A 25,628-nucleotide genomic window follows, 5' to 3' on the forward strand; every position below is an offset into this window, starting at 1 on the left:
CACTGTGTGCGGGTAGAGAGTGCTTGCTGTGTGTGGGTACAGAGTGCTTGCTGTGTGCGGGTAGAGAGTGCTCGCTGTGTGTGGGTAGAGAGTGTTCGCTGTGTGCGGGTAGAGAGTGCTCGCTGTGTGCAGGTAGAGAGAGTGCTCGTTGTGTGCGGGTAGAGATAGTGTTCGCTGTGTGTGGGTAGAGAGTGTTCGCTGTGTGCGGGTAGAGAGTGTTCGCTGTGTGCGGGTAGGGAGTGCTTGCTGTGTGTGGGTAGTGAGTGCTCGCTGTGTGCGGGTAGAGAGTGCTCGCTGTGTGCGGGTAGAGAGTGCCCCCTGTGTTTGGGTAGAGAGTGTTCGCTGTGTGCGGGTAGAGAGTGCTCACTGTGTGCGGGTAGAGAGTGCTGACTGTGTGCGGGTAGAGAGTGTTCGCTGTGTGCGGGTAGAGAGTGCTCGCTGTGTGCGGGTAGAGAGTGCTCGCTGTGTTTGGGTAGAGAGTGATCGCTGTGTGCGGGTGAAGCTGAGTGGTAGCGATATGATTGGTGACACAGCAGTCCCTGTGCCGGCTTACGTCAGCAGATGTGAGAGCCTGTGACAGATCACGTGGTGCCTGTGAAGGTGCGTTACTGTGCAGCCGTGCAGTGACTTTCACAGAAAAAACTATGCTCGATTACTTAATTTAATTACATATGACGGGAGGCAGGAGGACGAATCGTGTTTGTGCCATGAACAGTGAGCTGTGTGTCCATGTAGAATTTGAGGGAGAGGGAGAGAGAGAGAGAGGGAGAGAGGGAGATGAACAGATGGTCTGATCTGAGTGGCATTTGGTCATGTGATTTTTTGCAGGTGAGAGCATGCTCTGGTCCAAAATGACACACAGAGAATCAAAAACAAAAACATAATGAACACACAGTTCTCAGCATCCAGGCATCACTCGTCCATCTCTCTCTGTTCTCTCCCTCCCCCGTCCGTCTGTGTACATTCTGATGTTAATCTGCTGTGTTCTGTGGCCTGTGAATGAAAGCAGGTGTGTGAGATTCATACAGCAGCACTCACGCCCTGAAGCCCGGCCTGGTGAGATAAGCCACTGCCTTCAGCTGTACAGGATGCAGTAAGAGCAGGAGGGCTGATAACCGTGTGTGTGTGTGTGTGTGTGTGTGTGTGTGTGTGAGCCTCTGTGTGTGTGTGTGTGTGTGAGCCTGTGTGTGTGTGAGCCTCTGTGTGTGTGTGTGTGTGTGTGTGTGAGCCTCTGTGTGTGTGTGTGTGTGTGTGTGTGTGAGCCTCTGTGTGTGTGTGTATGTGTGTGTGTGTGTGTGTGAGCCTCTGTGTGTGTGTGTGTGTGTGTGAGCCTCTGTGTGTGTGTGTGTGTGTGTGTGTGAGCCTCTGTGTGTGTGTGTGTGTGTGTGTGAGAGCCTCTGTGTGTGTGTGTGTGTGTGTGTGTGTGTGTGTGAGCCTCTGTGTGTGTGTGTGTGTGTGTGAGCCTCTGTGTGTGTGTGTGTGTGTGTGTGTGAGCCTCTGTGTGTGTGTGTGTGTGTGTGTGTGTGTGAGAGAGAGCCTGTGTGAGCCTGTGTGTGTGTGTGTGAGCTGGTAACTCCTTTGATTGCTGTGTGTGTGCACGCATGTGTGTGTGTGGGATCACGATTCTCTCTGGATTTAGACAGAACGGGAACTTCTGGCTTCTCCGAATGTGTTAATCCCGCCCGGTGGATGATGTATTTATAGACATGTAGAGGTTTCCGGCGCGTTCTGAAGAAGCCTCCTGCTCTAAATGAGTGCTGTAGCGTAGCTGTGGATGCAGGCCGTCCCATATGGGGCGATGGGGGGGGGGGGGGGGGGTTCCCTCCAGCTCTCTCCTCCGACACGGACATCGTGCGCTAACGCTAAAGTGGGGCAGGAGATTTGGGCTTCCTGTTTGTCTTGCCGTGACTGTTCATGTGTACATAAATCCCCCCCCCCCCCTTCCTCCCTGTCTATTTATATCCGTGTGTGTGTGTGCCTGTGCGTCTGTGTGTGTGTGCAGGCAGAGGTGGAGGTGAACAGGTGTGTGAGAGTGTGAGTGTGAGGGGGGAGGGGTGTGGAGACGGTTTGAGACGGAGAGGCACGGGATCTCACACGGAGCAGAGGCTCCTGGGTGAAAACGCGGCGTGCGCCAGGGTTCGCGCTCCAGAAATAGAAGATTGAGGTTCCGCTGCTTCCTTCTTTCCTGAACCCGATACACCGTGTCGTTACGAGCCGAGACTCCAGCTGTGCGGCAAACGCGTCGGCCCTGAGCTGAAGCACAGTGCTGTAACACTGAGCTGTAACACAGTGCACTCTGTGCTGTAACACAGTGCTGTAACACAGTGCACTCTGTGCTGTAACACAGTGCTGTAACACAGTGCACTCTGTGCTGTAACACAGTGCTGTAACACAGTGGACTCTGTGCTGTAACACAGTGCTGTAACACAGTGCACTCTGTGCTGTAACACAGTGCTGTAACACAGTGCACTCTGTGCTGTAACACAGTGCTGTAACACAGTGCACTCTGTGCTGTAACACAGTGCTGTAACACAGTGCACTCTGTGCTGTAACACTGAGCTGTAACACAGTGCACTCTGTGCTGTAACACAGTGCTGTAACACAGTGGACTCTGTGCTGTAACACAGTGCTGCAACACAGTGCACTCTGTGCTGTAACACAGTGCTGTAGCACAGTGCACTTTACATTCAGCTCTCCCTGCTGCAGAATTCAGCAATGCCGGCTTCACCAGCCTTAAAATTCAGCCGATCAAGCTGGTTATATGTTAGTCTAGCTGGGTCTGAACGGGTCAACCAGCTGCCAGCCGTTTCAAAACCTAGCTTGAGCTGTTTGTTTCAGCAGGGTAAGCTGCGCTTATTGTGCTAACGTAGCCGGATTCATGCCAGTTTGACTGAGGCGAAGCCCCTGGAGGTAGCGCCATCACAAAGCCCCGGTAACCCCCACCTGGGGTTCGAACTGCCGACCCCCCGCGACCCCGGAGTGCGGCGCTCCGACCCCTGCGCTACGCCCCTTTGTTTTCCCCGCATTGTGATCGGAGCGGAACCCCGCGCCTCTTTCAGTGATTACAACGGGGGGAAGAGGTGAATGAGTGCGTGAATGAAAGAGGACGGATGAATGGTGGAGGAGGAGGGGGGGAAGGGAGGATGAATATGGACGAGGAGAGGGGAGAGGGTTGGGGGGAGGGCGAGGGGATCAACAAAAGTTTGACATAATGAGCTTCGGGGGGGGGGGGTTGAGGTAGGACCAGGCGGGACGTCTGTCATTTTAAATAGAGACATCTGGTACAGATTGAGGGAGTGTGTTTGTACTGCTACCGGGGTTGGGGGTGGTGTTTGACTGAGGAAGGGAGGCTGTCGTTAGATGTGACCGTTTTGGCCTCGGCTTTGCAGAAACACGGTAATTCGGTTGACTGCTGTAAATCAAATCGCGTCCGTCGTACGAGATAGGAAAAATAAACGGAAGAAACGGCAAAGAAAGAGCTCACGGTTTGTATCGCGAGCGCAAAAGGCGACGTGTCCGTGCCGTGACGATTGCGCTCTGAGCACGTGTAGAACAGCGCCGATCCTTATCGATTATCGCTCTGTGAACGGGGGATCCAGACTCCATACATGTAGAGGGGGGAGGGAGAGGGGGAGAGGGAGAGAGAGAGAGAGAGGGGGAAGGGGAGCTGGGTGGTTGGTTCTGGTCGCAGGTCTCGTTGCCAGGAGACAGTGGAACAAGAGATGCTGGGTTGCTAGGTAACCGGCGCGATGCGATGGCCAACAGTGTGAAAAAAAGGAGGGGGGGGGGGGGGGGGCGCGTTTGTCATTGTGTGTTTCCTATCATTTTTATACATTAGCGCTCATTTTGTACATTCGCGTTCAATTTATACATTAGCATTGTCTCGACACCGGTTTTCCCATGATTGTCGCTGACGCGGTTGATGAAATGACCCATCAATTTGACAGGACCGTGAATGTTTATCGGGAGGACGTGACATCTGTGAATGAAAATTGAGAGTCGGAAGATAACAATTATCATAATGTCATCATGGCTCGGGGGGGGGCTTTATTGTATTACACACTCCATAGATCAGGACAGAAAGGAGAAACAGCACAATAATGACGCACTTTATCCCCCCCCCTCCCCTCCCCTCCCCCACGTCAGAACGGTCCAGCATATCTTCTTGTTACTGTGGGGGGAGGGGGGGGGACTTGATAGAATGAGATTTGATTGGATAATCCAAGGATTTAATATCCCGTAATCCTAGTGAAATCCTTTTGGCAGTGCTACAACAACTGAAATTAACTGGGTGTGCGCGTGTGTTTGCGTCTGCTCGTGTGTGTGTGTGTGTGTGTGTGTGTGTGTGTGTGTGTGTGTGTGTGTGTGTGCGTGTATGTGCGTGCGTGCGTGCGTGCGTGCGTGTGCGTGCGTGCGTGCGTGCGTGCGTGTGTGTGTGTGCGTGCGCGTGTGTGTGTTCTGTGTCATTGAGGGCACCATTATCCGTACCTTCGTGTTTTTCAGATTTGGTGTGCGTAAATGCATTTGTTCGGTAATGCTTTGATGAGCCTGTCAGAGGCGTGGGCTGGTTGTTCTGAGCGCTTCGCTCGTGAGGACCAACCTGAAAGGAACAGGAAGAGGAAGTGAGCTGTGTAGCTCTGGCTGATGGAGGGAGTCGCTGGGGCGAGAGGGGGGGAGGAATCGAGGACAGCCCAGCGATCGAACGGGTTTCACCTCCCCAAATTTCCCCTCTCTCCATCCAGGGGATTTATCTCCAATATGCTTTATTCACCCTTTCTACACCTCCCTTTGTTTCATCATCTCATTCTGTGACTCCCTCACCGTTTTTATTTTTCATCCCTCTTTCCTCCCCTTTCTCTTTTTCTCTCTTACATTTGATTTTTCTTCTCCTCCATCCCCCACTTCATGGCGCCCCCCCACCCCCCCACCCCCCATCAACCCCCCTCCCCCTCCCCTTCCAGTACTTGGCCGTCGCCCTTGGCAACCAGCATCCTTGTTTACCTGCCGACGATGCCGTCAGAGGGTTGCCGTGGCGACGGCAGTGCGAGGGGGGGGGGGGGGGGTCGGTTGCCGCGCTGACTGGGAGTGCCGTTGCCATGGCAGCCTCCGGTCCACACCTGCCCCCTCTCTCCTCTCCTGGTTTATATTTACCTCTCCAACCCCGCTGACTTTTCAGCAGCACCAATACAGACGCCCACACAGACGGTCTCCGCTGTGTGTGTACGGTACGTGCGTACATGTGGGAATGCTATTACCGGAGAGGGAACCAGACTATTTTTATTATTATCTTACCAAGGGACTGATGTTGGAAATGAGCTTTGGCTAAAACACATGCACGGAACATTGCACAGTGCCTTTGCAATTGTCCGTGTTTTCTTTGCTTTAATAAATTAGTAAATAAAATCAAACGGAATTTTTGAGAACATCTGACATTAAACCACAGAAAACATGAATTTTCTCCTTTTTCCTGCCTTCTGTTTTTTCTGTCTATTCTTCCTTTCCTCCTTTCCTTGCTCTGTTTCTCTCCTTCCTTCTCCCTCCTCGTTGACTCAAACGTAGAGGGGAGCAGCAGATTAAATTCCCAGATTAAATGCAGCACATAAAGCCTGTTCATGGCAGTGGCTCTATGCAGGAGCGGCGTGTTGTTTTTATTTCGCTGTAGTTAGCTGGCGCGCTGACACACGTACGGCGTTCTCGTCAGAGTGACACGTGTACATCGGCGTGGCAACGCGCGTTCAGCCCGCCCAGCTAATGTTTGTGTGTGCGAGTGGGCGAGTGAGCGAGTGTATATCAATGTGTCAGTGTGTCTGTCAGGGCCTGTGTGAGAGCACGCGTAATGGGCCTGGGTCCTGATCAATACCCTCTCACAAAGACCGATTATGACCGATCAATCTCTCGCTCGTATCGCTCCCGCTCCCTAGTTAACAGTTCATTACGCCACTCTCTGAGCGTGAAAGGGGCTGATGTACCTCCCTGCTTCTCTCTCTCTCTCTCTCTCCCTCCCTCTCTCTCTCTCTCTCTCTCTCTCCCTCCCTCTCTCTCTCTGTCTCTCTCTCTCTCCCTCCCTCTCTCTGTCTCTCTCTGTCCCTCTCTCTCTCTGTCTCTGTCTGTCCCTCTCTCTCTCCCTCCCTCTCATCTCTCCCTCCCTCTCTCTCTCTCTCTCTCTCTCCCTCCCTCTCTCTGTCTCTGTCTGTCCCTCTCTCTCTCTCTCCCTCCCTCTCTCTCTCTCTCTCTCTCTCCCTCCCTCTCTCTGTCTCTGTCTGTCCCTCTCTCTCTCTCTCCCTCCCTCTCTCTGTCTCTGTCCCTCTCTCTCTCCCTCTCTCTCCCTCTCTCTTGCTCTCTCTGTCTCTCCCTTTTTCTTTCTCGTGTCTGCTTTTAGTGGCTTAGTTTTTTCTTGGCTCTGTGAATTTTGCTTTGAGGTCTTATATCAGAGACTCAGTAAAAGGACTGTAAAAAAGTCTCTCTCTCTCTCTTTTTCCTCCCTTTGCAACTCCATCCCTGTGTTTTTCTTCTTTTCTCACTCCGGTCGTCCGTTTCGTCTTAAACAAAAGATTTAGTGAGAAAACAAACACTAAATATGATCTCATGCGCCCTTACTTTAAGATGAAATGCCTTACGGTGAGAAACATTTGTTTTGTTTTTGAGTTCTTGTGTCTAGGTCTTGGAGAACGGTGTTCTTTGAGTCGGCGCGAGAGATTTACGTCTACCCAGAAAGCCCTGCACAGCTGCGATGGTGATTTATCACCTGATTAAAGTGTACAGGTCATTGATAGCTGATATTCTGCGGTATCGCAGATTGTAGTGAGAGGCTTGGACACGCCATTAATAAAGTCTTGGGGTGTGTCAGGGCTTATGCCACGGAGGGAAATGTCCTATGACGAGTATTAATTATTCATATTGGAATGGGTCCAGAATGATGCTTAGTCATTGTACACTTGGCCAGGCTGAGTTTCAGTGTGCAGAACGAGGGGAGAGCAGGTGAATAATGCACTGTGTGAAAGGCCTGTGGAAGAAGTGTCACCGTCCGTATTGTACATAACTTACTACCTGGCTACTTTAAATAGAAAATGTGCAGCTAAATGATGGAATATTGTACCGGAACTTTCTGTCTTTCCAGTCTAAAAGCCTGTGACAGTTTTACATTAATGTCATGGGAAAGTGAGCAAGATCTACACCTGAATATACTGGCTCTTTTGGTCTCTCCTCCCTCCCTCCCTCTCTCTCTCTTCCTTTCTCTCTTCCTCTCTTCCTGTGTCTCTCACTATCTCTCTCTTCCTCCTTCCTCTCACTTCATTTCTTTCTCTCACTCTCTTCCTCTCTTCATTTATTTCTCTCTCTTTCTTCCTCTGTCTTCATTTCTTTCTCTTCCTCTCTATCTCCCTTTCTATCTTCTGTCTCTGCACTCCTTCCTTTGGCTCCTCTCACACGGTCCCTCCTCTGCAATCTAATCCTGTCTCTTACGTAATCCAGATTAGCCGGCGAGCGTTTTAATCTCTGCTCTCCCTCAATCCTGCGTGGAGGACAGGGGGGCGGGGGAGGGGTTAGAGAGAGACAGGCCGCTCGACAGAAAACGCAGAAAAACAGCAAAAGCGAGAGCGAGACGGAGGTTATGGGGAAAGAAGGAGGGAGACAGAGGACAGAGACAGAGAGAGACAGAGAGGCAGAGGACATATACAGAGAGAGAGACAGAGGACAGAGACAGAGAGGCAGAGAGGCAGAGGACAGAGACAGAGACAGAGGCAGTGACAGAGACAAAGACAAAGACAGAGACAGAGGACAGAGAGGCAGAGACAGAGAGACAGAGACAGACAGAGAGACAGAGAGGCAGAGGACAGAGACAGTGACAGAGACAAAGACAGAGAGGATGACCAGACGTCCTGTTTTACCCGGGACAGCCCTGTATTTCAGATCCTTTTCACTTGCCTGTCTGAGAAAATGTCGTCGTATCGTATTTTAATGGTTTTTCTGATTCTATGGTACTCATTATCGTAGGTTCTCTTTGCATTGTACTGTATACACGGACCTGAAGGGGAGTCTGGTCACCCTAGAGATAGAGAAAGAAAGAGAGAAAGAGAGAGAGAGAGAGGGTGAGAGACAGAGAGGTGTTTGTGAAAGAGAGGGAAGGTGTGAGAGAGGTGTGAGTGAGATGGAGAAAGTTTATCTTTTAGAGAAAAATTTTAACACGCACACAGTTTTACAGTACTGTGTTTAGATGGAGTGTCACTGCCCCCCCCCCCCCCCCCCCCCCCCCCCCCCATGCACCTTACTGATGAATTCTGCCCAGAAACACACCCTGTAGAAGGCTGTTACAGACACAAGTACAGTATGTCCCGGCTAACCCAGTCCTTTGGATTTCAGATGAACCGGCCCATCCAGGTGAAGCCAGCTGACAGTGAAGGCAGAGGAGGTAAACACACACGTCCATAAGAACATTTTATAACACACCCTTCTGATACCACACCTGTACATAACTCACCCTTCTGATACCACACCTGTACATAACACACCCTTCTGATACCACACCTGTACATAACACACCCTTCTGATGCCACACCTGTACATAACACACCCTTCTGAATACACACCTGTACATAACACACCCTTCTGATACCACACCTGTACATAACACACCCTTTTGATACCACACCTGTACATAACACACCCTTCTGATACCACACCTGTACATAACACACCCTTCTGATACCACACCTGTACATAACACACCCTTCTGATACCACACCTGTACATAACACACCCTTCTGATACCACACCTGTACATAACACACCCTTCTGATACCACACCTGTACATAACACACCCTTCTGATACCACACCTGTACATAACACACCCTTATACATCCATATAGCCACATCTTTTTCATAATGCATCTGTCCATCAATACACCTGTTCAATAACACGTTTCCCATAATGTCTGTAACCACATCGTTCTGATAACCCGCCATCATATAGCCACAACCTTCCCATAATGCACCTGATACCACACCTGTCTGTTACCTCACCTTTCCCATAATACACCTGCAACGTCTCCACATAAACTCAAATTATACACACATAATTTGCACAAATTTGAAATATTACACCTGCATATACACATGCCTTTCCATCAATACACCTGGATATAAAAGCACCTTTGTATATATAATACACCTTTGTGTAAAGAAAGCTTTCAGAAACACACCTGTCCCTGAAGCATAGTTGCTTGTAGCCACGACTGTTTATGTCTAATTCCACCATACCACCAGCACACACATTTATGTTAGAAAAAAAAATCTAAAAAATCTAAATCTAAATCCCTACAGACTTTTACATCTATAATTGTTCTCTTTACCTAACCCTGAGATAAATCCTCTAGAGACACACTTAATTCCCATTCACACACCTTTACACACACTGATACCACACGGTCTGACACACACTTCTATATGCACTGATACCAGTTCCCACTCGTACAAGTTTGCTCAGCAGAAACCTCTATCTCGAGCAGATAAAGTTCCGTGTGTGAGGGGGAGGGGAGGGGGAGGGGTCTTGTGTCACTGCTATTTTAGAGTCAAGCGGTTCCTTTTGGGAAATGTGTTAGCTCTGCCCCCTGGTGGACATTTGCAAGATTGCAGGATTCTTTTTTTATAATTAATTACATTACATTACAGAATTAATTTTACATGAATATATTATGCACCTCTGGTGTACTACATGCATATTTTTAAACTTTAATGCATGTGCAGATTTTATATGAATTTTAATGATGTTGGCTTTGTAGCATAATTTTACTGCGTGTACATGGAAACACGTATGTGTGTGTGTGTGTGTGGATGAATTAATGTGCAAAGGAGTTTGCATGTGTAATTGTGTGTATGTTTGCAAAAATAGGGCACTAACTACTTTATATATATATTTTTTTTTTTCGCCCCATCCCTTCATCTCTTCTTGTACCTCCTCTTCCATTCCCCTCGCCTCCCTTCCTCCCCTCCCTGGCCCTCATCCCTCTCCTCTCCTCCCTTCCTCCCCTCTGTGGCCCTCATCCCTCTCTCCTCTCCTCCCCTCCCTGGCCCTCATCCCTCTCCTCTCCTCCTCTCCTCCCCTCCCTGGCCCTCATCCCTCTCCTCTCCTCCCTTCCTCCCCTCTGTGGCCCTCATCCCTCTCTCCTCTCCTCCCCTCCCTGGCCCTCATCCCTCTCTCCTCTCCTCCTCTCCCTGGCCCTCATCCCTCTCCTCTCCTCCCTTCCTCCCCTCTGTGGCCCTCATCCCTCTCTCCTCTCCTCCCCTCCCTGGCCCCCATCCCTCTCCTCTCCTCCCTTCCTCCCCTCCCTGGCCCTCATCCCTCTCTCCTCTCCTCCCCTCCCTGGCCCTCATCCCTCTCTCCTCTCCTCCCCTCCCTGGCCCTCATCCCTCTCCTCTCCTCCTCTCCTCCCCTCCTCCCCTCCCCGGCCCTCATCCCTCTCTCCTCTCCTCCTCTCCCCCTCAGAAGACAGGAAGCTCTTTGTGGGCATGCTGGGGAAGCAGCAGTCGGATGAGGACGTGAGGAAGATGTTCGAGCCGTTCGGCACCATCGACGAGTGCACAGTCCTGCGAGGGCCCGACGGCACCAGTAAAGGTAACACCTGTCAATCAAGCCACCGGTCCGCCCCTCAGCCAATCAGTGCCCAAAGATTTATTTCATCTAGTGCGGTGGTCGCCAAGCCTGGTCCTGGAGAGCTACTGGGTGTGCTGGTTTTTATTTTCACCTTAAAATCAGCACCCTGTTGAGACCCAGGTACCCAGGTGAGGAGAGTTAACTGTGTCATCGACTGCTCTAATTGATTAATTAAGTGCAAACCAGCAGACCCTATAGCTCTCCAGGACCAGGGTTGGAGACCATTTCTAGTACGTCACAAAAACAATAAAAGTGACTGCAGGGAATTGAGCTGTAATGATAAACTTGATCAAGGCTGGGGGCAGCTATGCACAGTATGTACGCACATGGCAATAGGTGACAGGATAGTTCAGAACGTAGATATAAAATAATCACTTACATTTATATAGAGCTTCTCTCACCAGCTGGTGACTCACAGCACTTTACGGTGATCAGGGGAAACCAGCCTCAACCACCACTAATGTGGTGCACCCACCTGGGTGATGCAACGGCAGCCATTTTGTGCCACATCAGCTGTGGAGGTGGAGAGGGAGAGAATGATTTTACGTAATTAAATCAGGGGATGATTAGGTGGCAGGTTGAGAGAGCCAAGTTGGGAATTTAGCCAGGACACCAGGGAACCCCCCACTCTTTGCGATAAGTGCCAGGGTTTAATGTCTGAAAGAAGATTACAGAAGTTACAGAAGGTGCAGTCATGACTGGCAGGATGCAGTACTGATTTGACATGAGCTTTAATAAGAAATTGAGAATAACTGACAAATAAAAATCTAATTATATAACAAACTTACATTTACTATGAAGGTATAGATCCTGAGAATTTGTTTTTGAAGTACTGTGTTATTGTGTGTAATTGTATGAGGAATGTATCGCTTGGACCACCATGGTTGATAATGTGTTGAAATATTTGAATGCTGGTCGATGGCGCATTACATGCTGTGTCATGCCGTCCATGATTGATGACATGTTCTGGGTCTCATGTGGTCTCTGGTTGATGATGCGTTGTGTGTGATGTGGACCGAGATTGATGATGTGTCCTGTGTATCCAGTGGTCCCTGGTTGATGTTGCATTGTGTGTTATGTATACCATGATTGATGACACGTTCTGTGTAAGGTGTGGTCCCTGGTTGATGATGCGTTGTGCGCATCATGCGGTCCCTGGTTGATGATGCGTTGAATGTGATCAGCGGGGCTCCACGCACGCGGGTCAGTGCTGATGATGTCATGCGGCGGGAGGTTGACGATGCGTTCTGATTGGCAGGCTGCGCGTTTGTGAAGTACCAGAGTCACGCCGAGGCGCAGGCTGCCATCAGCACTCTGCACGGGAGCCGCACCCTGCCGGTGAGACCCCCCCACCGTCTCCCCGACCCCCCCTCCTCTCCCCCGACACGGCTCGACAAACTCAGACATTCACATCAATCACACCAAAGTGCAGTCCTTCCTCCATCTAACACTGAATTAAACTATGTCTCTTAAGATAGTTTTACAAAGCAAACTACTTTTTATACTTGGGTTTCTCCACTCTTTCCTCCATGAAAACCGCGCTGCAAAAACCCAAAAAAAAAGTCAGTCTAACATGTATTTTAGTTTTATATTGAGTCTTATTTCTAGTTTATTTCATGTTATTGCTCTAAATAAGACAAAAATGAACATGAATCAAGAACATTTCACTGGTCTGACAAACAGTCAATAAACCAAAATGTTCTTCTTGAGAGAGGAAAAAAAGATCTTGTCTCATTACAAGACTAAAAGACTTAAGACAGTTATTTTTTGTAGTGCAAGACTGGAACAAAATAAATGTCATGCATGTCTGATGTGAACTGTGTGTGAGTGACTCTGACTCACCTCTTCCCTGTCATCTCTGTTATCCCTACCCCTCCCTCTCTCTCTCTCCCTCCCCCTCTCCCTCCCTCTCCCCCTCTCTCTCCCCTCCCACAGGGGGCCTCCTCCAGTCTGGTGGTGAAGTTTGCCGACACGGAGAAGGAGCGGGGTCTGAGGCGCATGCAGCAGGTGGCCTCCCAGCTGGGGGTCTTCAGTCCCATGACCCTCCATTTCGGGGCCTACAGCGCCTACACGCAGGCCGTGAGTACCTGGGGGGGGAAGCACGATTAGACACCCACAGGCATGAATGTGGAAGGCATTACAGTCAGTGTCGAGGCGGTGAGCCGCGACTCATGACACTACACCAGATCTAGGCCTCAGGCCTTCCACACATAGTGCTCCAGGAAAGGAATGGCTGAGCTGGTCCTCTGGCAGACAATTTACGGTTATGCTGATTCATACATATTTTAGTTCATGCTAACCCACACACTTTAGGTGCACTGGGATAGGCCTAGCATCGTAGCTTAGCCTAGCTTTAAGTGTTTCATTAAGTCCCACTCATCCTCTGGCCTGAATGCTGAGAGGCTGTCAGACAGGGTAATGGCTGCTGTGGGGGTTTCAGTGTGACTGATGGGGAAGGCTGACTTACTCGTGTTCTTCAGCCGGGAGACGCCTTCGTGGAAATGGCCGCGTCCTTTCACTTCCAATTACATCATCCGTAACCGCGGTGACTCCAGCGCCCGGGAAATGAATGCAGACCATAATGAATCTGGAGTGAAACCTAACCTGCCGCGTCTGTCTGCCTTGTCCTCCCCCTTTCTCCCTCTCCTTCTCTCTGTTTCTCCCTCTGTTTCTCCCTCGCACTGTTTCTCCCTCTGTTTCTCCCTCGCACTGTTTCTCCGTCTGTTTCTCCCTCTCTGTCTTTCTCCCTCTGTCTCTCCCTCTCTCTGTCTCTCCCTCTCTGTCTCCCTCTGTCTCTCTGTTTCTCCATCTCCGTTTTTCACTCTCTCTCTCCTCCTCTCTGTCTCGCTCTCAATCTGTTTCTCCATCACTGTTTCTCCCTCTTTGTTTCTCTATCTCTGTTTCTCTATCTCCCCGTTTCTCTCTCTGTCTCTCCCCGTCTCTCTCGCTGTCCCTCCCTCTCTCTGTCCCACTCTCTCTTTATTCCTCTGTTTTCTCCGTCTCTGTTTCTCCCTCTGTTTCTCCATCTCTCCATCTCTCCATTCCCTTCCCCAGCAGCTGGTGCAGCAGCAGGCTCTGGTTGCCCAGTCCACGTACCTGTCTCCCGTGGCAACGGTCGCCGCGGTGCAGCTGCAGCAAATGGCCGCCATCAACGCCAATGGCATCATCGCCACGCCCATCACGTCCATCGCCCCCTCCTCGGGTGAGTGTTTAGGGCTTACATACACCCTGTGTCTCAAGCGCTTTCTCTTCCCTCCTTTGGAAAGCCTTCCCTGCTGTAAGATCCAGCTATGCCAGCTTAACCAGCTTGGAAATTGAGCTGGTCAAGCTGGTCATAAGCTGGTGTAGCTGGGTATGAGCTGGTCAACCAGCATGGTCAAGCTGGTCATAAGCTGGTTTAGCTAGGTATGAGCTGAAACAGTTTGAATCATTTCAGGATTTGCAAGTGCAGTGAGAAAATGTCACTTGTCAAGTAACAAGCTTATATTTGTTACTTGAGTGAAAAAAAAGACTCTAAGACTAAAACACTCTCTCATTAAAAAAAGTCTCATTATAAGACTATTGCACTTGTTAAGACAGACAGTTTTAGCAGTGTGTCTCCGTACCTCCATGTGATTGGTCCTCTCTTCCAGGTACGAACACGCCCCCCGCCATCGCAGCCACACCCGTTCCTGCCCTGCCTCCACCAATCGGAGTCAACGGCTACAGCGCGTTGCCACCCACACCCAATGGGCAGCCAGCTTCTGAGACACTGTACACCAATGGGGTTCACCCGTACCCAGGTAAGGACCTGTTAGGCAGGAATCAGGTGTTCACATTTCTGTGATGTGGTGATGTTTTGATAAAAAAAATAAAAAATTATATATATATATATATATAATTGCTTTTACTCGGTTTTCTTCCTCATTATAAAGACAGCATATTGTTGAACATGTCACTTTGCAGACAGGCCTACTAAACATTATCCTTGCAAGTGGAATGGTAATAATCTTCACTACAGGCATAACACCTTTCTTGATATGGATATGTTAAATTCGTAGCTGAGACATCTGCACTTTTAATTAATGAAAAGCACATTCCACACCGTGTGTTTTTCTTGGTTTCACCACTTCCCTCCCTCCTTCTCTCCCATCTCCCCTCCCTCCTCCCCTCTCTCTCACCCTCTCCCCCCTCTCTCCCTCTCTCTCTCTTTCTCTCTCACTCTCTTTCTCCCTCTCTCTCCCTCTCTCTCTCTCTCCCTCTCTCTCTCTCTCTCTCTCTCTCAGCTCAGAGTCCTGTAGCAGCATTGGATCCTTTACAGCAGGCATATGCAGGCATGCAGCACTACACAGGTGAGGGCCTGTGTGCGCACGTGTGTGTGTGTGTGCGCGCGTGTATGTGTGGCTGTATGAGTGTGTGCGCGTGTGTGTGTGAGTGTGTGTGTGTATGTGTGTGTGCGTGTGTGAGGGCCTGTGTGTGTGTGTGTGCGCGCATGTGTGTGTGTGAATGTGTGTGTGTGTGTGTGCGTGTATGTGTCTGTATGCATTTCAAAAGCCAACATAAAATGTGTCTCTACATGCCCCCCCCCCCCCCCCCCAACAGCGGCTTACCCAGCTGCTTACGGATTGGTCGGCCAGCCCTTTCCACAGCAACACACCCTGGTTGCTCAGCAACACCAGCAGCCCCAGCAACAACAGCAGCGAGAAGGTGACGCCACTTCCTGTGTGTGATGTGCCACTCAGCTTCCTGTCTTTCGCCATCGCGCCTTTTTTTAGCGTCTCTGCTCAGCCATTTTTCAGCTGTGTCTTCTGCCTTTTCAGCTCTTTCCAAATCCCTCTAACAAGCCACTTTGCATTGGCTGCCAGTCAGTTTCAGAATCCATTTTTATATTTTACTAATCACTTTAGGCTTGGCCCGAGGCTACAACACTGACCTTTTAACTCCAGATCTTGCCTGGTGCAACTGAGTCAACAAAGAAGACCAGAAGAAAGTGATTTGCACTTTTTGAGAGTATTTCAGAGGTTCCAATGCACCTGACAAGCTCAGTAAAGCATAGAAAAGTATTTGAATACAAAAACAATTAGGTATTTGAGCCAGGTCTGCATCACGTTCTAACTCCTTATGCAGCCTCAGGTTCTCAGGCAGGGCACTCCTGGCCACTCAGACAGGGTAATAGATTAGCGATAAAGGTTGCCCAGGCCTTTTCCAGTAGGGCCCCTAGGATTTGGAACGGCCTACCTGAGGACATTAGACTGGAAAAATCAGTGTCTACTTTTAAAGCACTTCTAAAGACTTATTTTTATCTGCTTGCAATGTCGATGAAAACACCCTGTGTTATTGTTATGTGGGCTGGATTACTATTTTATTATGTTATTGTTGTTGTTTGCTGCAAAGCACTTTGTAATGTCTTATTGATTTCGATTTTGCGATCAAACGGTTGTTGTTTTTAAAGAATAGAAAACAAAATACAATCAATTTTAAGAAACACATTTTAAGAACCAAATCCCCTCCCAATCGCCCCCCCCCCATTACCTAATAAATACAGAATTTGAGGGAATAGAGAGGAAAATACTGTTAATGTAGTTTCATTGTTGTAGTAGCTTATTATTATTGTTGTTGTTGTTGGTGTTATTATTCTTAGTTTTATTGTTGTTATTTTGTTGGTGTTATTATTATTGTTGTTGTCGTTTATTATCATTGCTGTTCTTCTTCTTGTTGTTTTGTTGGTGTTTTTGTTATTACTGTTGTAGTTTGTTGTTGTTATTTTGCTGTTGTTATTGTTATTACTGTTGTAGTTGGTTGTTGTTGTTGTTATTCTGGCCTGTCGGTCTGACTGTAGTGTGTCTGTCCCACAGGCCCAGAGGGCTGCAACATCTTCATCTATCACCTGCCCCAGGAGTTCACCGACTCAGAGATGCTGCAGATGTTCCTGCCCTTCGGAAACGTCATCTCCGCCAAGGTGTTCGTTGACCGCGCCACCAACCAGAGCAAGTGCTTCGGTGAGAGAGGGCGTGGGGGTGAGAGGGAGGAGAGACCGGGTGGGACAGTGCCCCTAGGCGGCGCTCCTGAGCAGTTCACCACAGGATCAGCTGTGACTGGGCCAATACAGAGCTGCCCAACCCTGTTTCTGGAGATCTACTGCCCTGTAGGGTTTCACTACAACCCTATCAAAGCACTCCTCATCCAACAGCTAGAGCAGGGCTGCCAAACCCTGTTCCTGGAGATTTGCCATCCTGTAGGTTTTCACTTCAATCCTAACTAAGTGTAGCATGGTTAGCTCAGCTAGTTCGCTAGTAAGCACGGATGGTGCAGTGAAAGTGAAGGCTGGTAGCAGGTTATCGCGGCAACACTCCCCGATGACGTAACCCTCAAATTCAAAAGAACGTTGTTGCCCTTGGCTAGAGGCGAGTTCGTCTTTAGCTGACAGGTAACGCGTTCGTTCAACAAATAATTTGGACAAGTGAGACGGCCAGGGTTCAAATCCCACCTCGGACTCAAATTTATCACCTGTTATATAAGCACACCTCATTCAACAGTGCGTAAGCTTGTTGAGCTGCTAATTAGTAGAATCAGGTGTGCCACTTTGGGGTTGAAATGAAAACCTACAGGATGGTATATCTCCTGGAACAGGGTTGGGCAGCTCTGGTTTAATACTTAATGTCAAATTCATGCAACAGGAAAGATGTGTCCTATTATTAGTAGCAGAATTAATGTCATTCCGGTGATACTATTTAGGATGTGACTTCATCCAGGGTGACATTTAACACATGAGATCATTTCAACAGAAAGGTAAACTTAAATGCAGACTTTCATCATTGAATATTCTCATGTTGCTATTCGTTTCGTCTACATTGCTTCATTGTTTATCATGTTTGGTGGGCCAATGTTCCAAGGACAGGCTGTTCTTTTTTTACTTCTTGCCCGAGCAGGATGGGCTTTTTATTGCCCTGTGTGAACTCTGCCTCTTCAGATAATATTTGAAATGATAGTGTGTGTTGGGGGGGGGGGGGTTTGAGGGGGGCTGGTCTCCAATATTTGTTTTTATTTTTAAATTTGTACTATCAGCAATTGTGGATGTATGGTGACTTACTACTTTTCATTATTTATCTTTAGCTGGACAGTAGACATTATTTACCATAATACCCCCGCCCCCCCCTTCCCCTTTGCAGTCTGGTGGCGGCTCATAACTGTTTTTAAGAAATTGCTTTTTCCCCAGTGCCTGTGGCAGTGAGACTTTCATCAGCTGGGATGTTCGAGGGCTGAGTAAACCAGCCAAGCGTCGCAGTGTTTATACCCTACAGGAAGCCAGACGCTCAGATACCTTATCTTCTTCCGAGAAAACCATTCACAGTTCTTTTTTTTTCTGATGCGCTACAGGCACTGGAAGGGAATGCATTAATGGGACATGCTTTTCATTTCAAGTTAATTCAAGTAGTTACACTCCCCATTTTCTCCCATGTTCATGTGCTTTTAACCAATGCTGGCTTGCTTGCTAGATGGTGAACATAAACAAAAGCTGTAGAAAAACGCGTTGTCATACACCACCAGTAGTCATTATGTGTCCGTGTAAGAAATTACGTTTCTCCACAGACAATTTCACGCACTGTCATGAGACAAAACCCTATATTAGCTAAGCGTGTTGTAAGACTTAACCCATACTTAGCCATAACATGTACCTGACCAGTAGTTATTAATTTAGGGCCAATGCAGTGAGCTGGGTAGCTTAAACTGGGCGATTTACATCACTCTCAAACCAGCAGCTGGAACCCATTGAATCAGGGGTGTCCAATCTCACCCGAAAAGGGCAGGGCTTTTGTTATAACATTTTTAATATGAGCGTGGGTCAAAGCCAATGTTTTTGTTCGTTAAGGGGGTGATATCGGCTTGCGAAGTTCGGGAAGCCCTTGTGCTGATGCGTTCCCTTCTCCTTGTGTTCTATTTTTAGGCTTTGTGAGTTTTGACAACCCCGCTAGCGCCCAGACCGCCATCCAGGCCATGAACGGCTTCCAGATCGGCATGAAGAGGCTGAAGGTCCAGCTGAAGAGGCCCAAGGATGCCAACCGACCCTACTGAGACCCAGGAGACGGAGACAGGTGAGGACGACAGGAGAGAGGGAGAGGGAGGGAAGGAGGGAAGGGGAGGGGGAGGGCAAGAGAGAGAAAGGGAGAGAGAGGGAGAGAGAGAGGGAGGGAGAGGAGAGAGAGAGGGAGGGAAGGAGGGAAAGGGAGGGGGAGGGCAAGAGAGAGAAAGGGAGAGAGAGGGGGAGAGAGAGGGAGGGAGAGGAGAAAGAGAGGGAGAGGGAGGGAAGGAGGGAAAGGGAGGGCAAGAGAGAGAGAGGGCAAGAGAGAGAAAGGGAGAGAGGGAGAGAGAGAGAGGGAGAGAGAGGAGAAGATTACGTGGGGATCGGTATGGAGGGAAGAGGAAGAGTGTTTTTATGTCGCAGTCGGGCCTCCATTTGCATGTTTATTGATGTATTTATTTATTTTTTTGTCTGATATTCATCGTCATGTTATCATCCTCAACTATGAGCTCCAACAGGATTTCTCAGCTAGTGTTCATATCAGAACAGAAAGTAGACATTTTATCTCTGAATTAATTTACAGGTGTTAACTTGAATAGATTTTTTCCGTTCCATTTTGAATAAAACCCTTTGGGTGCATTAGGGAGGTTAGCTTGTGAGCCTGAAACATAAACCTCAAACATACTTGGGTTATTAAACAATTTCAGTTTACACTGTTCGTAACAAGATTGTAAACACTATGTAAATGAAGGCCTGACTGTATTTTGTTCAGAAATAATGACTGAATTTGTCAGGAATAAAAGGGTATTTTCAGTGGTGTGGCCTATTGGCTGTATCTCTGCAAACTGAGTAAGCTTCCTGGTGAAATGTAGAAATATGAAAAGTGATGAAATTAAGGAAGCTAACAATTTCTGCAGGCAAAATCATAATGATAGCTGATATTTAATTCAGTAGCTGAAATATTTAGCATTTTAATACATAAAGAATAAAGAACTGTTATCCTTCGTTAATTTTTTTTGTACTTTTTATTTTTGTGCTGTTTGTATTTTTATTTTCCTGAAACCAACAAACCACATCCAAGACCCTCCTGTCCAATCATAAATCGCGGAGACTACGTCGCTATGGCTACGGTTTCCTAGCGACCAATAAAGCCCCGCCCCCCTTCCTGTCACATCGTTGTAAGTTGATTGGCCTGTCTTGGTTGCCGTTGGCGATTGCCTGTGTTTGGGTTGCCGTGGCGATTGCCTGTGTTGGTTGCCATTAGCGATTTTGTTTTTGGCCATTGCCGCCAGCCACCGGTCATGCGCTCAACTGCATGGCGAGTTGCCGTGGCGACCGTGGATTGTGTTTGGTGCATTGTGAGTTCTTTTATTTTGTATATCTTTGCGTACACTGATCAATAACTCTCACTCTGAGATTCTATCAAGCTACAATTGCTATAATTATAAATATATTCGAACATTTTACTGCTTTTGCTGATTTATGACTCATTGATATTTTTACCACTCTATTTACAAATGTTTCCGGTGGTTTTGTTTTTGATCAGTTTCCTTAGTGTTTTGTTGTCATTAATATCATTACAATAATACAAATTTATATTTAGATTTGGACTGTATTGGTGTGTGCATGTGTATGTGTGTGTGTGTGTGTGTGTGTACTGTATGTGTGTGTGTGAGAGTGAGTGAGTGAATGACAGAGATATGTGTGCGTGTGTGTGTGTGAGAGAGTGAGTGAGAGAAACGTGTATGCAGGAGTGCATTAACTCCATGAGTCAGGCCAGGACTCTCACACTGCAGAGCCTGACAGAGTGTCAGACGTGTTGTGAACACACTGGTGAAGAGTCCTGTGCTTCTGACCTGTGTTGCTGTCGGGTCTGCAGAATCCCAGAGCGGACCAGAACTCTGGCCCACACCAGGCTCAGAACCAGCCCAAAACAAGGCCATCACTACAGGCCATATACAGCCCCCAGGGTTAGTCTGGGGTCACACGGGCATAATCAGTCAAACAAGAGTGGATTTCTGAATAATTAATATTCCCGCTTCAATTATCCGGGCACATCCATTCTCATCCAAAGTATTATTACCGTGCTGCACGGAAAGACACGCCCACAGCACGCCATTGGCTGCGCTGGGTGGGCGGAGCTCTGTTGCTCTGGGGCTGCGCCTGGGGTCTGTGGATCGTGACTGGAGGAGTGTAGAGTGACTTGGTGTTTTTTGATTGGTTCTTTCCTGTCTTACCTGCCCCCCTCCGTAGCTTATGTTCATTCTCACCTTCTCTCCCCCCTCTTAGCCTGTGTTTGGAGGTAACGGTTTGTGGATGTGGTGGTGACTCACGGTGCCTTGCACTGACCGATGAACAGCCTCCCTCTCTAGGAATTCTGGGTATCTCAGACAAAACACAGACGTTCAAAACTGTGTAACGCGGGTATACAATGAATAAATAGTTCAGTTGTTCCATGTGAAATAGTTTGTTTGTCTTTGCTATTTTTAAATTAATGCAACCTTTTAAAGTGTGCCAGGAAACGCTGTGGGGGATGTTCTGCTGAACAATGTCCCTGAGGTTTGCATTTTTGAAGTAACCTTATTTCTTTATGAGAACAACCCCACTTGCCCATTTTAGTGTGCAATGCCCCTCTAGTGTAAAGCAAGAACAAGGGCAGCTAGACAAATAAGTTAAAAATACAATAACACACTCAAAATGTTACCCAGAATTCCTGTATTGCCAGAGAGCGGTGCATGTTGGGAATCTGTTTGCTTGCCCAAAATGAAGGAATAGATATGTTATTCCAGACACGTGCGCGCACACACACACACACACACACACACACAGAGACACACTCACACTCACGCACCTGGCCTTTCACTGTACCAATAGCATGGGCTCTTTGTACACACAGGCCCACACAAAGAGCGCATCTGCTGAAAGAGCCAATTCTTCTTTTGTCTGAGATAAGACAATGGGATCGTAATAATTAGGCTGACTAAAATGGTGGAGATGAAAAGGCACACCGTATTTCAGTTCGGCCCCTCATCCTGGAATCCTCAACAGCGACAGTGGACTAGCTGCAGTGACCTTATCTTGGGCCTAACCTCAAGTTTAGGTCACTGGTCTACCCTGCTGAAAAAGCTATGTTTTGAAACAGCTGGTAGCTGGTCATTTCAAGCTGGTCATAGCTGGATTTTACACCAGGGTACTGAAGCCTGTTTGGAATGGTTTCTCCTCAGGATTAAGAATAAACCATTCGGGTTCTAATCGAGTTTGGTGGCCTAGCGATTGAAACTCTCTGCTGGGCTAGCCTAGACTAGACAGTGCCAAGATCTTGAATACTGCATACCAACATTCACTCTACATTATTGTTCCCAATGAATGACATGAATATTTATATGCTCTGTACACAAAGCTTTATAAAATATTAACCTCTGCCACTCTGAATAGTATGATACACACCTTTGCTGGGTACAGTACAGCCTTAATTTGAAATTTGAGACGATTTCTGGTTGACATTGTGGTTTATTAATGTATGTTCGGCCAGGGTAGCTAGACGTAGAACTGCCACTGTAACTGAATTGATATTGACACACCAGTGTGGAATATTCTAGACTGTGAGTCAGCCAGGTGTCGTCATTACTCCTGTTACCCCCTCCAGTGACCAAAGCCCTGCCATTTTCAGTCCAACTTGTGTCTTACCCTCTTTGGTTCACCCACTGACGGTCTTCTTGAGCTGCAGAGACACACCAAACATCCTCCAATCATATTTTAATTCTGCTAGGCTACAGAGCAACTTAATACTAGTGTGTAATACAGAGCATTAGCAAGTCATGCTATGCTTCAGTTTACCACAAGCGGTGCTGTGAATCTGCAGTCATCTCACCACATCAAACTCACAAGATTGGGTCAAACATTGTTGGATTCAAATACTTTTCTATGTTTTACTGAGCTTGTCTGGTGTATCGGAACCTGCGATGTACTCTCAAAAAGGTGGTCCTCTCAATTGGCTAGGTTGCACCAGGCAAGATCAGTTTAGCACAGAGAAGTATTTGAATCCAAAACAATTACGTATCAGACCCAGGTCTGATCTGATGAATAGACTGATTCTCTCAGTGCAAATGGGTGTGTGTGCCATTGTTAGTGGAAGAACCAAAGACACACAGTTTGAGCAGTGTGTGAGGAGTCAGTGCGACACACAGTTTGAGCAGTGTGTGAGGAGTCAGTGCGACACACAGTTTGAGCAGTGTGTGAGGAGTCAGTGCGACACACAGTTTGAGCAGTGTGTGAGGAGTCAGTGCGACACAGTTTGACCAGTGTGTCAAGAGTTTGTGCGACACAGTCTGACCAGTGTGTGAGGAGTCAGTGCGACACACAGTTTGAGCAGTGTGTGAGGAGTCAGTGCGACACACAGTTTGAGCACTGTGTGAGGAGTCAGTGCGACACACAGTTTGAGCAGTGTGTGAGGAGTCAGTGTGGCACACAGTTTGAGCAGTGTGTGAGGAGCCAGTGCGACACACAGTTTGAGCAGTGTGTGAGGAGTCAGTGCGACACACAGTTTGAGCAGTGTGTGAGGAGTCAGTGTGACACACAGTTTGAGCAGTGTGTGAGGAGTCAGTGCGACACACAGTTTGAGCAGTGTGTGAGGAGTCAGTGCGACACACAGTTTGAGCAGTGTGTGAGGAGTCCGTGCGACACACAGTGTGTTGGAAGTCAGTGCGACACAGTGTGTTAGGAGTCAGTGCGACACAGTGCGTTAGGAGTCAGTGCGACACAGTTTGACCAGTGTGTCAGGAGTCATTGCGACACACAGTGTATAAGGAATCAGTGTGACACACACTGTGTTAGGAGTCAGTGCAACACAGTTTGACCAGTGTGTCAGGAGTTTGTGCGACACAGTCTGACCAGTGTGTGAGGAGTCAGTGCGACACACAGTTTGAGCAGTGTGTGAGGAGTCAGTGCGACACAGTTTGAGCAGTGTGTGAGGAGTCAGTGTGGCACACAGTTTGAGCAGTGTGTGAGGAGCCAGTGCGACACACAGTTTGAGCAGTGTGTGAGGAGTCATTGCGACACACAGTGTATAAGGAATCAGTGTGACACACACTGTGTTAGGAGTCAGTGCAACACAGTTTGACCAGTGTGTCAGGAGTTTGTGCGACACAGTCTGACCAGTGTGTGAGGAGTCAGTGCGACACACAGTTTGAGCAGTGTGTGAGGAGTCAGTGCGACACAGTTTGAGCAGTGTGTGAGGAGTCAGTGCGACACACAGTTTGAGCAGTGTGTGAGGAGTCAGTGTGACACACAGTGTGTCAGGAGTTTGTGCGACACAGTCTGACCAGTGTGTGAGGAGTCAGTGTGACACACAGTGTGTGAGGAATCGGTGCGACACAGTTTGACCAGTGTGTAAGGAGTCAATGCGACACACAGTGTGTAAGGAGTCAATGCGACACACAGTGTGTGAGTAGTCAGTGTGACACACAGCTGAGCATGATGACAGTGTCTGAGTAACATGTTTATCTCCTTGTCTCTCTCTCCCACAGGTGGAGATCATGAGGGGTTGCAGTGAAGAACTCACTGGGGAGTCCGTGTTCTGACTTGCCGTTAACGCTTAGCGTACAAATGCACTGGCCACACAACGTCATAATCACACCGTACGACTCGAATCACAAATATCAATACATGTATACTGACTCAATGCATACGCAGCAACAAAGAAATTAATACATACTGTACTTTCAAGATTTCTCTCTCTCTCGCTCTCTCTCACACACACAGCTGTCCATGCTCAAATCAACCACACAAAAACATATCAGTTTACTTGCCTAGAAAAGAAGAATTTGGTTTGATTGATGCGTTTAGTTAGTTGTGGAAGGTGTAATAATTTGTGGAGAAGGAACGTGGCGTAATTGGGCTGGAGATGAGACCGTTGGGATTAAAAAGTGGAATTATGAAATATAATGTATTACTGCTTTTGGTCTATCATGTTGTGAGTTCGCATCTCTACCTATAAAGAAAAGAAAAAAATGAACTACTTAAAAGGACTTCAAGAAAAAAAAGAAGACACTTCTAACTGTAAATAATTTAGTTTACGAAAATAAGTTTAAAAAACAACAAAAATGCAAAATAAACATTATTATTATTATTATTATTATTATTATTATTATTATTATTATTATTATAGGAGCATAGCATAGGGGTTGAAAAAGCAACAAATATCAAATTGCAATGTAGTTTTTTTTAGCTGTTGGTACATTGTGGGAGGGAAGAAATTGGGGGAATTTTAATATTTGAAATATTTTTTATTTGTTAATTTATTTATTAAGAAGGGAAAGGGGCAATTTTTATTTAAGATTTTTAGAGAATCAATTTTGAGGTCTGTATATTTCAGACTTTAATTGAAAAAAAATATAAGTATGAATTAATCATTATACTGATTGATATTTCTTATTTATGAATTGATGTTTTTGATCCTCTCTTTTTAAGTTAAAATAAAAAAACATGAGCATTAATTTGAATGGCCTTTTGTAATTTATTATATTGTTGGTGTGTATATGTGTATGTGTGTATATTGGTGGGGGGTGCATCGATTTTGAACACAAATAAAAATGGAACACTGGGTGAAAGCTCCATTCTGCCGCTCAATTACGCAGAAGCGTTTTGCGTACTTGCGCACGCCGACCAGCAGAGGGGGTGACATGACCGGTGTCGGGAGCAGTTAAAACTTCGATTGCATAAAGGCTGCGTTTATTAGATAATGTATTAAACATTCAATTGATACGTGTTTCTAAGTGCAGCGGTGGGTTACGTGGGTAACATGTATAAACTGTTTATTTTCTCATGGGTATCCGTTCACTCCCGCTGTTTTTGTTTCATTTGGATAGGCCGGCAGAGGAGATCGATTAATTGACATGCGAAACCTTGTACTATAATGACTGATAAGCTACAAACAGAACGGGCAAAATCGGTCTTCGTCAATGGCCGGAAACACTAGCAC

The 25,628-nt window shown here is 47.5% G+C and overlaps 1 protein-coding gene across 4 annotated transcripts in view; it reads left to right on the forward strand.

The window, feature by feature from the left end:
• LOC133136406 (CUGBP Elav-like family member 3) overlaps positions 1–25,143 on the forward strand; it is a 32,604-nt gene extending 7,461 nt beyond the window's left edge. Inside the window, exons 4-14 of one of the 4 annotated variants that reach the window (XM_061253873.1) lie at positions 8,359–8,407; positions 10,483–10,611; positions 11,909–11,988; positions 12,586–12,729; positions 13,705–13,852; positions 14,283–14,432; positions 14,916–14,981; positions 15,232–15,336; positions 16,485–16,628; positions 18,575–18,722; positions 24,175–25,143. In XM_061253873.1, the coding sequence (XP_061109857.1) occupies positions 8,359–8,407; positions 10,483–10,611; positions 11,909–11,988; positions 12,586–12,729; positions 13,705–13,852; positions 14,283–14,432; positions 14,916–14,981; positions 15,232–15,336; positions 16,485–16,628; positions 18,575–18,702 (1,143 nt within the window). In that variant the 3' untranslated portion in view covers positions 18,703–18,722; positions 24,175–25,143. The remainder of the gene's footprint in view (positions 1–8,358; positions 8,408–10,482; positions 10,612–11,908; positions 11,989–12,585; positions 12,730–13,704; positions 13,853–14,282; positions 14,433–14,915; positions 14,982–15,231; positions 15,337–16,484; positions 16,629–18,574; positions 18,723–24,174) is intronic. The other 3 variants (XM_061253874.1, XM_061253875.1, XM_061253876.1) reach the window with 3 other exon arrangements.
• Positions 25,144–25,628: the final 485 nt, after the last annotated feature.

Source organism: Conger conger, chromosome 9 (assembly GCF_963514075.1).
Source record: "Conger conger chromosome 9, fConCon1.1, whole genome shotgun sequence".
In the NCBI taxonomy this organism is placed as follows: Eukaryota; Metazoa; Chordata; class Actinopteri; order Anguilliformes; family Congridae; genus Conger; species Conger conger.